This window comes from Neoarius graeffei, chromosome 14 (genome assembly GCF_027579695.1).
Source record: "Neoarius graeffei isolate fNeoGra1 chromosome 14, fNeoGra1.pri, whole genome shotgun sequence".
NCBI lineage: Eukaryota > Metazoa > Chordata > Actinopteri > Siluriformes > Ariidae > Neoarius > Neoarius graeffei.
Window position 1 is genome coordinate 40,021,147 of NC_083582.1, and position 16,484 is coordinate 40,037,630.

The following is a 16,484-nucleotide window of genomic DNA, read 5'->3' on the forward strand; positions in this document are numbered from 1 at the left end:
CTGGAGCCTATCCCAGCTGACCACGGGCGAAAGGCAGGGTACACCCTGGACAAGTCGCCAGGTCATCACAGGGCTGACACATAGACACAGACAACCATTCACACCTATGGTCAATTTAGAGTCACCAGTTAACCTAACCTGCATGTCTTTGGACTGTGGGGGAAACCGGAGCACCCAGAGGAAACCCACGCGGACACGGGGAGAACATGCAAACTCCACACAGAAAGGCCCTCGCCGGCCCCGGGGCTCAAACCCAGGACCTTCTTGCTGTGAGGCAACAGCGCTAACTACTACACCACCGTGCCGTCCAGCAGACAGATTTTGATTTAAAATATCCTGGCATTTCATGGAGTCCTGGCAAGGTTTCCAGGGTCTTTGGAGGAAAAACAGCCCTAAAACATCACAAAACTTCTACCATATTTACAGTTGGGATTGGGTTCTTTTCATTATCGCCATCCTTCTTTTTACACCAAACCCACCTTGAGTGTTTATTGTGAAAAAGCTCCATTTGTGTTACATCAGACCAAAGAACATGGTTCCAGTCAAAGTTGTAGTATCATTTTGCAAAGTCCGCCACCACCATCTGTGCCCCCGGCCTGTGGATCACCTCGAACATAAATGGCTGGAGAGCGAGATACCAACTGGTGATCCGCGCATTGGCATCCTTCATGCGGTGGAGCCACTGGAGGGGCGCGTGGTCCGAACAGAGAGTGAAAGGGCGCCCCAGCAGGTAGTATCGGAGGGCGAGGACCACCCACTTGATGGCAAGACACTCCTTTTCAATTGTGCTGTACTTGCTTTCGCGCATCGACAGCTTTCGGCTGTACAGCACCGGGCGCTCCTCGCCCTCCACCTCCTGGGACAAAACGGCCCCCAGCCCCCTGTCCGATGCATCAGTCTGCAAAATAAAGGGGAGAGAGAAGTCAAGGGAGTGTAAAAGTGTCCCCCCACACAGTGCAGCTTTTACCTTAGAGAAGGCCTGTTGGCACTGCTCCGTCCACTGGACCGGATCTGGAGCCCCCTTTTTAGTGAGGTCGGTTAGCAGGCTGGTGACGTCCGAATAGTTCAGTAGAAACCTACCATAATAGCCAGCCAGCCCCAAGAACCGCCTCACCTCCTTTTTGGTCTTGGGCCTTGGGCAGGCTGCAATTGCTGCAATCTTGTTAATTTGGGGACGCACCTGCCCATGACCCAAGTGGAACCCCAGATACTGTACTTCCACCCTCCCAATCGCACACTTTTTCGGGTTAGCTGTGAGGCTCGCCCGCCTCAGCAACTTTAGAACAGCCCTCAGGTGTTCCAAGTGCCGCGGCCAATCATGACTGTAGATTATTATATCATCTAGATAGGCAGCCACGTAGGCAGCATGAGGGTGGAGGACCCTGTCCATAAGCCACTGGAATGTAGCGGGCGCCCCAAACAACCCAAAAGGGAGTGTGACAAATTGGTGTAAACCAAACGGTGTGGAAAAGGCCGTTTTCTCTTGGGATAGAGGATTCAAGGGGATCTGCCAATATCCCTTTGTTAGATCCAGTGTCGAATAAAAGCGAGCAGCGCCTAATCGATCAAGCAACTCATCAATGCAAGGCATTGGGTATGCGTCAAATTTAGACACCGCGTTGACCTTTCTATAGTCCACACAGAACCGGACCGACCAATCGGTCTTGGGAACCAGGACCACTGGGCTGCTCTAGTCACTGTGGGACTCCTCGATTATGCCCATACGTCAGAAAATTCCTTCTGCAACTTGGCTACCTCCGTGAGTTGGGTCGGTGAGAGGTGGTCTCCACAAGGGACTGTAGTGGTCCGACCTCATAGTCGACATCCCCGACTCGCTGTGTAACCTCGAAGGGCCCTTGCCACTTGGCGACTAATTTAGAACTCGACATGGGCAATAATATGAGTACGTTTTCTCCCGGTGTGAACACTCTAAGGCACATGCCCGTGTCATACAGCCGGCTTTGATGTTCTTGTGCCTACCGCAAATTCTCCTGGGTAAGGTGCGTGAGGGTGTGGAGTTTTGTGTGCAGGTCAAGAATGTACTGGATTTCATTTTTACTCTGTGAAGGTCCCTCCTCCCAGTTTTCCCGCAGCACGTCCAGAATGTTATGCGGCTTATGCCCATATAATAATTCAAAGGGAGAAAACCCTGTGGAGGCTTGCGGGACCTCTCATACTGCGAATAACAGGGGTTCGAGCCACTTATCCCAATTACGCGCATCTTCACTAACGAATTTCCGGATTATGTTTTTGAGTGTCTGGTTAAATCGCTCTACTAATCCATCCGTTTGTGGGTGATAGACACTGGTGCGGATAGACTTAATTCCCAGTAACCCATACAGCTCGCGCATTGTGCGTGACATAAACAAGATGCCTTGGTCTGTCAGGATTTCTTTCGGAATCCCGACCCAGGAGATAAAGCGGAAGAGCGCTTCCGCAATACTGCGTGCTGAGATATTGCAGAGAGGCACTGCTTCCGGATATCATGTTGCATAGTCCATTAGAACTAAAATAAAGTGATATCCCCGTGCTGACCGATCTAATGGCCTGACGAGATCCATCCCAATTCGCTCAAAAGGGGTCTCGATTAGAGGAAGAGGGCACAACGGCACTTTTGGAATGGCCGCAGGATTTACTAATTGGCATTCACGGCATGCCGCACACCACCGACGGACATCTCCATGAACCCCTGGCCAATAGAACCTGGCTATTATTCGGGCTAGTGTTTTGTCTTGCCCCAAGTGTCCAGCCATGGGATTAAAGTGAGCCGCATGGAACACGAGTTCCCTACGGCTCTTTGGGATTAACAACTGGGTTACTTGTTCCTTAGTTTGAGTGTCCTGCATCGCTTGGTACAATCTCTCTTTAATAATGGCAAAATAGGGGAAGGCCGGTGCCGCGCTTGGCTGAAGAGTTTGACCATCGATTACTCTCAGTCAAACACATGCCGCAGAGTCTCGTCTCGTGACTGCTCTAACAGGAAATCCCCAAGGGAATCCCCGAGAAAGGGAGGAGGAGCGGGCTGCTCCTCACTCTGATGCAGTGTTGACGTAGACGGCTCTGTGACAGCTTCTCCAGCCAATGCCACACCGGGATCTTCCCGTGACCTACTAGGGCAGGACCCACTACGTGTTAAATACTCCATTAGTTCTTTAAATCCCGCCCAATCAGTACCCAAAATCAATGAGTGGGTAAGACGAGGATTAACCGCCGCCTTTATTCTATGCGTTTGGCCCCGGAATAGAATATGGACAGACACTAGCGGGTAATGGTGAACATCCCCATGCACACACAACACCTTCACCGCTTGTGCTCCACCCAATGCCTCACCTTGCACCAGGCGTTGGTAAATTGAGGTCTGATTACAACCAGAATTCACCAGTGTGATATGTATCCCCTTGAATACTCACCGGTATGCGATATGTTCCGGCCCAATCGGGGGTGGTTTCTGGCGTGTCGGGGATCTGGATGACAACACCCACCTCCCTTGTGAAGCTCTGACTCTGGAGATGCTCCGATTCCCTGCCACGCCAGCACACCGGCCCAGGCTTTCCCTCTGCACTGGTGTTATGGGTGTCACTCACCTGAGGGGGAGACAACACAGACCCAGAGGAGGGAGATGGGAGGACACCACGGGTGTGACGGGCCGGCTGGGGAGGAGCCAGCCGCCACCTTCATGGCAGGGGAATGGGGTGGAGAGGGGGACAAGAGACAGGAGAGAGAGAGGGAAAAGAGAATCGAGGGGAGACGCCTCATCTGCCTGCTGTTGGAGCCGCCTCCAGATGGTCCTCCGCCAGCTCGATGGCTCGTTCCAGCAACGCTGGGTGGTGACCTCCTCCAGTGCCAGCGTTCGGAAGTGCTGACGATGTTGTTCCGGGGAGCGGCCGAGCCACTGCAGAATGGCTTTCTTTAGGTCAGCATAGACCAGTCGTCTGTCAGCAGGGAGCTGCTGCGCTGCGAGCTGCGCCTCGCCAGTCAGGAGTGGGAGGAGGTGCGCCGCGCGCTGCTCCTGCGGCCACCCCCACGCCTTGGCTGCCTGCTCAAAGAGAGCGAGGAATGCTTCCGGATCATCCTGCGGTCCCATCTTCGTGAGGGTGGCGGCAGCGGTGGCCGACTGCCCTGCTGACGTGAGCAGGTGCCAGAACGCCTGGAGAGCTTCCTGCTGGGCCAGCATCAAGGCTTCGAAGCGCTGCTGCTGCTCCTTCCGGAGGGTGATCAGTGCTTGATGCTGGTTCTACTGGGCGGTAGCGAGGGCAAGGATGAGCTCTTCGAATGGGGAGGACTCCATGGGGTGGTTCCCTTCTGTATCTCCCGGGTTTCAGCACCACTGTAGTAATCCCTGATGTGGGTGGAGCAGAGAAGCACGGCAGGCGAGAGTTGGTGTTCACACAGACACTTTTATTTTACTTATTTTCATCAGCTTTTCAACTTCTCTCACTCACACAATCACACACGCAACACACATGTGTTCTGGTCAGGGGGGACTCTTCTCTGCTCTCCCCCTCCTTTTATACTCCATCCCTGCAACAAACAAACACACACACATTAATTGACACCAGGTGTAATGACTTAGCCACTTACCTTCCCCGACCCCGCCCTCCATTCACAGACTGCTGCTTGGCCACGCCCCCACTGCCACAGTCCTCTTATCTTTCCCATGTTGATGGATGACTAAGGCAATTTGGCCTCTGTGTCACCTCATATTTGTACCCCAGTTAATCAGGAAGTCATGGATTACAGTTTGAAAGTTCCTACACACTCCAATCAACTCAAAAATACTGTAAAATTTAAATGGGAAAAATGCTTCAGTTACATTGTGTTCATGATAGTTTTCAGGGGTGCCAGTAATATTGGCACGTGTTTTTGTTGAAAATACTTATTTCTTGATGAGGGATTTGATTTTCTCTGAATAAATTTATTTCAATAGAAGGTTGGATTTTTCCTCATCTTTTCAGTGTGAGATGGATTAACTTCACCAAAAGGTGGATTGTTTCTTACCCTTTATATTAATCATATATATAATTCTCCACTTGCCCCCTCCTTCGGGCAGTATTTTATCCCTCTCAAGTAAGGGTCCTCTACCAGAGACCTGGGAGTTTGAGGGTCCTGCACAGTATCTTAGCTGTTCCTAGGACTGCGCTTTTCTGGACAGAGATCTCGAATGTTGTTCCTGGGATCTGTTGGAGCCACTTTCCCAGTTTGGGGGTCACTGCACCGAGGGCTCCTATCACCACAGGGACCACTGTTGTCTTCATCATCCACATCTTTTCTAGCTCTTCTTTCAGACCTTGATACTTCTCGAGCTTCTCAAGTTCCTTTTTCCGGATGTTATTATGTTTTATTTATATATATAATGCATCTCAAAAAATTAGAATATTGTGAAAAAGTTCAATATTTTCCATCAGTTATTTAAGAAAGTGAAAATGTTATATATTATAGACTCATTACACATGAACTAAAATGTTTCAAGCATTTTTCTATTTTAATATTAATCAGTATGGCATACAATACAAAAACATTAAAAAAACCCATCTCAAAATATTAGAATATTTCATTTCGAGTTTGAGTAAAACAGTATGAACACAGTATATCTCTCGGTCTAGTTCAGTACACACAACCACAATCATGGGGAAGACTGCTGACTTGACTGTTGTCCAGAAGTTGATCACTGATGCCCTCCACAAGGAGGGTAAGCCACAAAAGGTCATTGCTGAAAAGGGTGGCTGGAAAAGGTGCACAAGCAACAGGGATGGCCACAGTCTTGAGAGGATTGTCAAGAAAAGTTGATTCAAGAACTTGAGAGAGCTTCACAAGGAGTGGACTGAGGCTGGTGTCAGTGTATCAAGACCCATCACGAACAGACATCTTCAAGAAAGGGGATACAACTTTCGCATTCCTAATATCAAGCTACTCCTGAGCCAGAGACAATGTCAGAAGTGTCTTATCTGGGCTAAGGAGAGAAAGAAATGGACTGTTGCTCAGTGAAAGTACATTTCAGATGAAAGTACATTTTGCATTTACCGTAATTTGGAAATCACGGTTCTAGAGTCTGGAGGAAGAGTGGAGAGGCACAGAATCCAAAGTGTTTGAAGCCCAGTGTGAAGTTTCCACAGTCTGTGATGATTTGGGGTGCCATGTCATCTGCTGGTGTTGGTCCACTGTATTTTATCAAGTTCAAAGTCAACACAGCCATCTACCAGAAGATTTTAGAGCACTTCATGCTTCCATCTGCTGACGAGCTTTTTGGAGATGCTGATTTCCTTTTCCAGCAGGACTTAGCACCTACCCACAATGCCAAAACTACTACCAAATGGTTTGCTGACCATGATATTACTGTGTTTGATTAGCCAGCCAACTTGCCTGACCTGAACCCCATAGAGAATCTATGGGGTATTGTCAAGAGGAAGATGAGAAACACCCGACCCAAAAATACAGATATGCTGAAGGCCACTATCAAAGCAACCTGGGCTTCAATAACACCTCAGTAGTGCCACAGATTGATCACCTCCATGCCACACTGCATTGATACAGTAATTCATGGCAAAGGAGCCCCAACCAAGTATTGAGCATATAAATGAATATGCTTTCCAGAAGTTGGACATTTCTGTATTGTAAATCCTTTTTTTGATTGATCTTAGGGAATATTCTAATAATTTGAGATAGTGGATTTCTGATTTTCATGAGCTATAAGTCATAATCATCAAAATTAAAACAAAAAAGGCTTTAAATATTTCACTTTACATGTAATGAATATAGAATATATGAAAGTTCACCTTTTTGAATTAAATGATGAAAAAAACTTTTTCATGGTATTCTAATTTTTTGAGATGCACTAGTGTGCGTATATATATATATATATATATATATATATATATATATATATATATATATATATATACTGTATATATATATATATATATATATATATATATATATATATATATATATATATATATACACACACACACACACACACACACACAATCCTGCCTTTGCTTGTTGGCTCTTAATTCTTAATTAAACAACTTTGTTTGCTTTGGGAATGTGTGGCCACAGATGCTGTGAAGCAGTATTTCCAGAACTGTGTATCCAGCTTCACGGGCACGGTGACTCTGCGATATCTCAGCCGGCTGGAGAAGAAATTGGCTGATAATTTCAAGTTCAGGGAGTTTGGCCAGCTACAACAGGGCTCCTTCCTTGAGTTCCTGGTCAAAAACATGCAGGTTTGTCCAGACCATCACTTGAGAGCCATATCAGTAGCTGTTTGAGAAACAAGAGGCACTGCAGTGTACTGTGATATTGAGCCCTGTCTATATTTGTGTGTAGATTCTACAGGATGCTGCAGGAGGCGCTGTGGCTATTGACAACCAGGATATTCGAGCATACGGCTTCAGACCCAGCAAGCAAGATGTGTATGAGTTTATTAAACAATGCGAAGAAGCAGATCCTTCACAAGTAAGTCTTCTACACACATCTGGTTCTGTACTCAGTACATAGTAATGAATTTCCTGTTTGCTCAGCCTGTCACTTTTGATTGGATATCAGTAATGTATTGTGTTAATCACTATCCTCATCTCTGTAATAAACAACAGAAAACATTTTTTGACCTGACAGAAAAATACTTTTACCACTTTGGGGGAAAAAATCTGAACAAAATCAATTTAATTTAAATATAAGTGTAGTCGTCTGATTAAATGTATTTAATGGAAAATTTTTAATTCTTTCTCGATTTCTGTAAAGCTGCTCTGTGACAATGTCCATTGTTAAGAGTGCCATGTAAATAAAATTGAATTGAATTAAATAACTTGATCCAAGTCCAGAAATTTCATATAGAGTCATTGGGCTATTTATATTATATTTTTACAGGCCATGATGTATGTGCACAAGAAGAACGAATCAAAATAATGCTCCTCATAGGAAATCAGAGTAAAAGGGAACCATATGTTCTCTTTAACTGTAAACAAAAGCCTTTTTTTTTTTTCCTTTTTTTCCCTCTTATGATGCTGGGCTTATCAGACACTTTGTGCATTTAAAATATGGCATATAGACCAGGACAAAAAGCAAATGCTATGAAAGAATTCTCTTTAATGCAATCTCTGAGTCATGGTGAACAAGATACATAAAGTGTACAGATGGAGTCTTTAGTGTAACACACAAGCCTTCTTTATGTGTTGCTGTGTTTGAATAGCTGCCATTTATTGAGGCTGCACTCAGGAGTCATTACAGGGTTCAGAACAGTCGAGATCTGGGCTATGGAAAACTTTGTACACTGGCAGACTTCGCCAAACGCCAGAAGGAGCTGTGTGAAGGGGCCAGTTCCAGTGTTGTGCGCTACGAATGCCCTCTGTTCCCTAAAGAGCCAGAGTGAGCTGCCTTTCCCCATCTCTCTCTCTCTCTCTCTCGCTCTCTCTCTCTCTCTCTCTCTCTCTCTCGCTCTCTCTCTTTCTCACACACACACAGACACACAAACCATACATTGTGTTATTCGATAGACTTTATTTATCAGTTGTATGTAAATGTTTTTAGGCCAAACTGAATTAAAAATTCCCAACAGATTTAATAAAGTTTCAGTAATCTTGGTTTTCTCACGTGTATGTTAATAAAAGCAAATCACCTCTAAATTACAAAACAGCTTCATGACATAGCTGATTTACATTTAGGGATTTTAGCAGAGAGCTAAAATTACAAAATGATGACTAAACGGTGAATGAGCGCCTCCTAAACATGTCTTGCAGTAAATCATTAATGTTTCCTCCTGTTATATGGTGCCATTACTTTTGTCCTACTTAAATGGGTTGTCTTCTTTCTGTTACTTTGTGGATTGCATTCTTTCACATCATGAGCATGACTTGAAATTGTAATTGTCCTTACATTAGCACATGCAGCTGAAATAAAGAAAACTACTCAAACATCATGGGGTAATCTGTGTATAAAATTGCAGCAACTTTGGCCAATTATACAGTTAGAAGCCTATCAGTCGAAGTTCTCATTAGTGAAATGATTAGTGATAAAAATCATAATCTTTAAACATCTATGCTGATCCAACTATGTTGATGTATTGTTTCTCTGTGTCTTAGGGACATGCTAGTGGAGACGGTGGGTTTGTTGGGGGATGTGAGCCGGGAGCAGGCAATGGCGAGTCTCCTCACTGCTCCACTGCTGGAGGATTTGGCTGAATGGAGCCAGTGGGAGTTGGTCTTTCAGCCCAATCATGGATCACTCAAACAGTTCATTGAAAAATACTGCAGTACGTCACCACTGACAGTCTGTAACAAGACTGTTTCTTACGTTTATTGATTTGTTCCTGTCATTGCCTCTTGGAATGTTGCAGCTGAAGTGTATACTGTAATTGGTTAGCTGAGTCCTTCGAGGCCTGAAGGAACAAGCCAATGATTTAGTTGTAGATGTGATATAATTTATTTAGCAAAACAGCAGGAAAATGACAGTGATATTACTGTATTTGTATGGTGGTCTGACAAAAGCTGTCAGATAATGCTGGGGGTGAATTCTGGAAAACAGATAATAATAATAATAATAATAATAATAATAATAATAATAATAATAATAATTTGACTTTTTTTGTACTTGTAAAGCAACCTTGGGTGTGAGAAAGACGTTATATAAGTTAAACAACAACAATAATAATGTTGTTATTATAATAATAATAATAATAATAATAATAATAATAATTATTATTATTATTATTATTATTATTATTATTATTTCACCTTTTTTGTACTTGTAAATCGGCCTTGGGTGTGAGAAAGGCGCTATATAAGTTAAACAATAATAATAATAATAATAATAATAATAATAATAATATACATTGACATTACTTCTTTAAGAAAACATATAGTGGGGTCCAAAAGTTTGGGATGACATCAACAATCTGGGATTCTTTTTTTTTTTTTTAATGGCAAATAAACAGAAGGTTTTATAATTTTGAAATATTTAAAACACAGAAAGTAAATGTTCAATATCTTTAACATTTAATATTCAAGATTCTGCATTATTTCTAGGTCCCAATTTAAATGTAAACAAATTTGTGCTATTGATGATGTTATCTGCTTTGGACAAAAGCTCAGATTTCCCTCATATCTAATCTCTTCTACTGAAGCAGGTGATCAGACGACAAGCCGATGGATTTGATCTATAATACATCATAAGGTTTTTGCACAAACTCGTGGAGTCCATGCAGCTCAAGTGTGCACTGTCATTAAATCAGAAAAGGGGACAAACCAAATACTAAAACTCTGAAATTTATGTAAATATTTCAACAATTCTACTTTTTACTCAAGTTGTTGTTAATTGTAGGACTTGTAGTGAAAACTGTTGTATTAAATTAGAAAAGAATGCAAAGTAGAATCACTTTCACTTGTGCTCTCAGAATTTTGGACCCTACTGTAGATCTGTTTTACCAAAACAACATGCTAATTTTTCTATTCAGACTATTTTCTAACCTTGCCTCGGCTGTCTGCCTGCAAAGACAGAGTCATTTAAAACACACACACACACACACACACACACACACACACACACACACACACACACACACCGGCAAATTCCTCAATTCTTTTTTTTTTTTGGTAGTTATATGCCGTAGCAGCACAGACGTACTCAGATACTAACTTTCAGAATGTCCATAATGTACCTGTACCTGTACAGATGACAGCAGACAAAACTTTAGAATGTTTAAATGTCCTAATAAAGTAGCAATTCTAAAAAGAAAATTAGTCAACAGAACTAGTAATCACTCGAATGAAGACACAACAATGACCTCAGGTGATGAGATACAGACTGATGTGGATGATGTTAATCACAATGATAACTCATTTCTCATCGTAAACGTATAATTCTTTACAAATTTGGCAGTAATGCTTTTCATTAAGTAGCTCAGGTTACATATGTAGAAGTAGGTGGGACGTCCTTCAGTGGAATTGTAATGAAGTTTTCTCCCCTTTTCACTTTTAACCATATTTTAAAATGCTAGAACCTGTAGTTGAGATGACATCTTTCAAAAGAAATTGTGTGCGCAAATTGTTACAAAAATTGTCTCAACTTTTGTGTTCATGTCAGTTTTTTCCCCTCACACAGTATGCAGCAGCTTCTATTTGTATTCAACCCTTTTCTCTCTTCCAGATCTTTAATAATGTTTGTTTGATGCAGGTAACACAGACCTGCTGGCTTTGGAAGTTTCTCCTGGAGTGCTGTTGAGGATTACCTCCGTCACTGGGTTTAAATTCTTCTCTGAAGCTGCCCAGGCCCTTGACCCTGCAGGCACCGCCGGTCACCTAGTGTCCATTGTGGTGGCTGATGGGATTTCAAACACTCCCACAGCACTGCTGGCCAATCACATGGAGAGTTCACTAGCAGCAGCAGCTGCCAGAGAAGGTAGGATGTTGTGTCAAGATAGTCTCGCACTCACTCAGCATTTAATCACTGTCACCCTCACTGTTATCACCGATTAGTGTTAAATGGGTTGGTCACATTGTCATCAACTGATGATGTGCTGTATTGAGCTGTTTCAGAAAAAAAAAACTCTTGTTAAATTCACTGTAAATTGTTGGTGTTTCTGAGCAACTAATACCTGATTATTAACTTGTATAAGAAATAAAACACGATAGTGTGTTGTTCGTAATCAAATATACCATGCACTGAGAGGCTCCGGTTGAAATTATGGATTCTCTGAGGTGACTGGCATAGTACTATTTTGTGAGAGCGCAGCTCTGAAGAAAATAGTACTATACCAGTCACCAAAGAGAATCCATAATTTCAATGTATGGTATCGTTCAGTGTATGGTATATTTGATTTATATCCCTCGTCAAAAAATACTAAACAAAAAGTGTTAACTACAAAGAATTAGAAATAAATCTGATAAAAAAAAATATTAGAGGTCTAATTCAGAGCTGTGACTCGAATCAGCCATATAGCTCGAAATTGTGACGTCAGGTCATGGTATATCCAGGATATACCATGACTCACACCATATCCATTTTTTTTTAAACTTTTGACATCATGAGATACATTGCTTAATCAATGATGGAACTATTTTATGTCACATGAGCCATCCTTGGCCAATCCCTGCAGGGGAATTTATTCCACTAAATCGAGTCATACATGAGCTGATGGCCAATGAGGTGCGTAGCGCCGAGTTGGCTATAAGCCATGTATGACAAGATTGAGTGGAATAACTGTTTTATTCTATCCACATTCAATGGATTTTGAGAAACAGAGCATATATCTCCTCCTGGGAACCAAGAAAAAATGTGTCTCTCAATTTCTCTTTTGTTGTGACTTACTTACGAAGAATTTCCCAGCCACCCTCCTAGTCATATGATATATCATTGGAAAGCCCAGGATGTACTCTTTACAAGACACCAGGATTCAAGTGAATAGCTCGAAAGAGTAAGAGGGTGTGCACGTAAAACAAATGTCAACTACAGAGGACACAAGTCTCTCTCTCTCTCTCTCTCTCTCTCTCTCTATATATATATATATATATATATATATATATTTTTTTTTTTTTTTGCAAATTCGATAAACAAAAACTTTATACAAAATGTCCAACAAAATCATTTTCACTTAGAATGTAAACAAACCGGTGAAATGGCAGTAGCAATTTGTGAAAAATGCTATAATAATAATTCTTCCATCCATCCGTTATCTGTAGCCGCTTATCCTGTCCTACAGGGTCGCAGGCAAGCTGGACCCTATCCCAGCTGACTATGGGTGAGATGTGGGGTACACCCTGGACAAGTCGCCAGGTCGAAAAAGAAAAAAGATACAATCTTAACATCAAATAGTTTTATTCCATATTTTGTTGTATTTTTTTGTTGTATTTTTGGGGGGTTTTCAAGTAGAGGTTTTATTTCATCCTCGGTTGGTTCAGCAACACGCTCTGCCATTTTGTTTTTCTCTACTCACGGTATATGAGCTGATAGCCTAGTAATAGAGTAGCCAATCAGAGCACGTGATTGCTCATATCCAGTGAATGTGGATAGAATAAAGTATATTCCACAGTGGTGTGATGTAATCCAGGTCAACAGGAAAAACATGATTTTTATCCATTTATAGTTACATTTAAATTTATGGAAGCTCCATGAGAAACCTCCAGTACTTTATAGCAACTATAAACATTCAGGTTTTCTTTCTTCTTTGTCTTGACATTAATGTGTTTGCAACGATGACAACAACAACAGAGTTTCCTTTTATAAATCTTCAATAAATGTCTCCTAACAGAAAACCTCAACTTATTTACAAGAATAACACCACATTTCGTTCGAATAAATTTATTTTATTGTCAGACTTGGATCATATGGCGCGTCTGCTATACTAGTTCCTGTGAAAATTATTAGTGTAGAAATGATAATGTATTAGAACAAACACAAACCAGTTATTTGAATACAGCTGACACTATTATCAGAGCTGTTGCTATAGAAAATTAACCAACACAGAATTCAGCACCACTGTAGTATGTTGCATAACGATTCATTAATAATGACTTTATAAAGATAAAAAAATCTAATGTTTTATGATTTATAATAGTGATGAATCTTGTTTGAGAAATGCAGTATAATTGAAAGTATTAATTTGCATAACTTGTTTTTAATCAACTGAAATGAACTATTAACCATTTATTCTCCTTGACCTCCAACTGGATCGCTCCACACTCCCACACACAGTGAATGAGAACAGTTATTAGCTTTTAGAGGAAGTAATGTCTGAATCTGCTTTCTTTGACTCAGATCCATCCCTTGGTGAAGATGAATGCTCCTTCAGCACGGTGGCCAAGTTCGTGCTTGAGTGTGTAACTCGGATGCCTACGAGAATCTGCAGGGAGCTGCTGCAACAGGTGTGGTGTTGACCCATCATACCCATTTTAAAGTACGGAAAAGGTTTCCACCAACAGGCATTCTGGGACATTTTAACAAGGTTGTAGTCTTCTGTTTTGAGTAGCAAGATTCAGTGTAGCTCAAATGAATAAGTGTTGTTCATGGTAAACACTCAAGGATGAAGATAATAATATTACTGTAAAGAAGAGCAGGACACACAGTAAGTGGACAGATTATTCTTTGGAAAGGAAAAAAAAGACTCAAAATGACTTTGACCATATGTCAGTTTTCCTGTGGTAGATGCTTTTTATACTTATTATGCAAATGCCATCACAAAGTGTGAGGCATCACCCTCTTTCCCTGCTGGTACCCTAATTACCATCATGAAACCACTGGATTTCATAGTTTAGGTGAACAATTTTCTACACTGTAGAACAATACTGAAGACATCAAAACTGTGAGATAACATATGGAACATATATGGAATTATCAGGGATGAGAGTGGGTCCTGATGAAAAAAGCAGAAAATCTGTAAAATGTCCTGAGGGCGCCGAAGGCACCCGAAGTAATAAGGGGGGTCCAGGGGGACACCCCCCCGTGAAATTTTTTTCAAAATGAGACCTTACACACCCTATTTCCTGCAATCTGAGCTGTAGTTAAGTAAAACACCTGATGCCTATTTTCATACTTATTGAAATAAAAACACTATTATATAGAACAATATGTATCAAAATTCAGAATAATATGTACATTTTATGGGGACTGGTTATTACTCATTGTCAACATCACTTTTTTTTAAAATGTCCATTAAAATTCATAGTTATTTACAGTTCCATTAATAATTCAAATTTTCATATATTCACTATATTGAATTAAATAAAAACATTTATATATCTTATCGAGACTGACCTTTTCCTAATGTCCACATTACTTGTATATGATTTCTTCACAATGTCTATTTAAACATTTAGAATTCTTCTTCAGCTTCTTGGCTAAAGCCAAAAGCTCATCAGTCCTCTCTTTTTTCCTTTTTCTTTCATTAGCCAGCTCCTCCTGTGTTTTTACATGCTCTAACCTAGTTCTCTTCTGCTCTCTCTCACACTCCTCTCTTGCTTTCCTTTTGCTTTGCTAAACTTGTTTTTTATACCAGCATCAATTTCACGTACCTTCGCTTCATCTCACTTGTCAATAGTATTCGGCATCTTGAGAAAAAACACTAATTAGAGGAACGTATTTTTGATATGCAGCTCATAAACATGTGTAAGTTTTGATAAAAGAAAACGGCTGTGGGTATCTTTGTAAAAACTGTTTTGATTGGCTATTATGGTCTCGACATCGATTTTTTGACCAATAACAATGTAGATAACACGAATTTTACATCACATTCAACGAGATTAAATGAGACTAAAGATGGCGACTTAGAAATAATGTGTAAACATCGTTGGAGTTAATTAAGTTTGAACAACAGACATCCCAAGTCTCCAGGAAGTTCCAGGAGTCTCCCGCATATTGATAGTGGCTCCCTGATGCCCGCAAATTGGATAATATCTCCCGTAATCTAGAGCAAGCGAGCAAGAGCGTGCACGCGAAACATTAATGTCTACACCACGCATATGACGGAGAGCGAGAGAGACTGCGCATGTGCCTGTTCATGTAGCGCATGCTAGACAAAGAGCATCCTGATTTGGTTTACAGACATCCCAACCTGCAGAAACTCAAACACCCCCCCCACCCCCCGATGGGGGAAAAATTCGTGCGGCACGACTTTTTTCCCCCATCAGCGGAGGTGGGTGGGTGTTACGACACCTCCCTGAAATGAGTTTCTGCAGGTTGGGATGTCTGGAACAACATGAAGGAACATACCCCAACCCCCCTCAATTAATTTAAAAAAATTCTCAACGGATTTGGCATAATATAAAAAAGATTGTTTTTTACTCAGAAAAAGCGGAAATCCGCCGAAAAGCGGAAAACTCTCATCCCTGAATTATGTGGTAAACAAAAAAGTGTTTAAAAAGTTCCATATTTTAGATTCTTCAAAGTAGCCACCATTTACCTTGATGACGCTTTGCACACTATTGGCATTATCTTAACCAACTTCATGAGGTAGTCACCTGGAATGCTTTACAATTAACAGCCGTCCCTCATCAAAAAAGTTAATTAGTGTAATTTTTTGCCTTCTTAATGCATGAGATCAAACAGTAAATAATAAAAATACAGTAAATAGCCCTATTCCACAACTGTAGTAATCCATATTATGTCCAGAACCGCTCAACTAAGTAAAGAGAAACGACATCCATCATTACTTTAAGACATGAAGTGTCTTTTAATTCATAAAAACCACTGAATTAAAAGGTGTGTCCAAATTTCTGACTGGTACAGAATTTCTGCTTGAACTTTAATAATATAATCATCTGATTATCATATAGGTGTTTCTGGAGCCTCTCTCTCGAGTGCTTGGCCAAGCCAGGTCTAAAGCTGTCCTCCTGGATGCAGCCAAGTCGGAGACAAGGTACCTCAACAAGCTCCATCAGTTGGGCATCCTCTTGGGCATCACTGAGTGGGTGGAGGACTTCCACACCAAACTCATCTTACCCCTGATACCTGAGGTACCCTCACAGGTTAGAGGAAAACTTATTATTACTCTAAACCAG

The 16,484-nt window shown here is 41.6% G+C and overlaps 1 protein-coding gene across 5 annotated transcripts in view; it reads left to right on the forward strand.

The window, feature by feature from the left end:
• The window catches only part of wu:fj29h11 (uncharacterized), an 80,759-nt gene that overhangs the window by 20,996 nt on the left and 43,279 nt on the right, over positions 1-16,484 (forward strand). For all 5 annotated transcript variants that reach the window (XM_060939634.1, XM_060939635.1, XM_060939636.1 and 2 more), the window contains 7 exons: positions 7,057-7,223; positions 7,327-7,455; positions 8,189-8,364; positions 9,078-9,247; positions 11,167-11,391; positions 13,747-13,853; positions 16,260-16,451. In XM_060939634.1, coding sequence (XP_060795617.1) covers positions 7,057-7,223; positions 7,327-7,455; positions 8,189-8,364; positions 9,078-9,247; positions 11,167-11,391; positions 13,747-13,853; positions 16,260-16,451 — 1,166 coding nt within the window. The remainder of the gene's footprint in view (positions 1-7,056; positions 7,224-7,326; positions 7,456-8,188; positions 8,365-9,077; positions 9,248-11,166; positions 11,392-13,746; positions 13,854-16,259; positions 16,452-16,484) is intronic.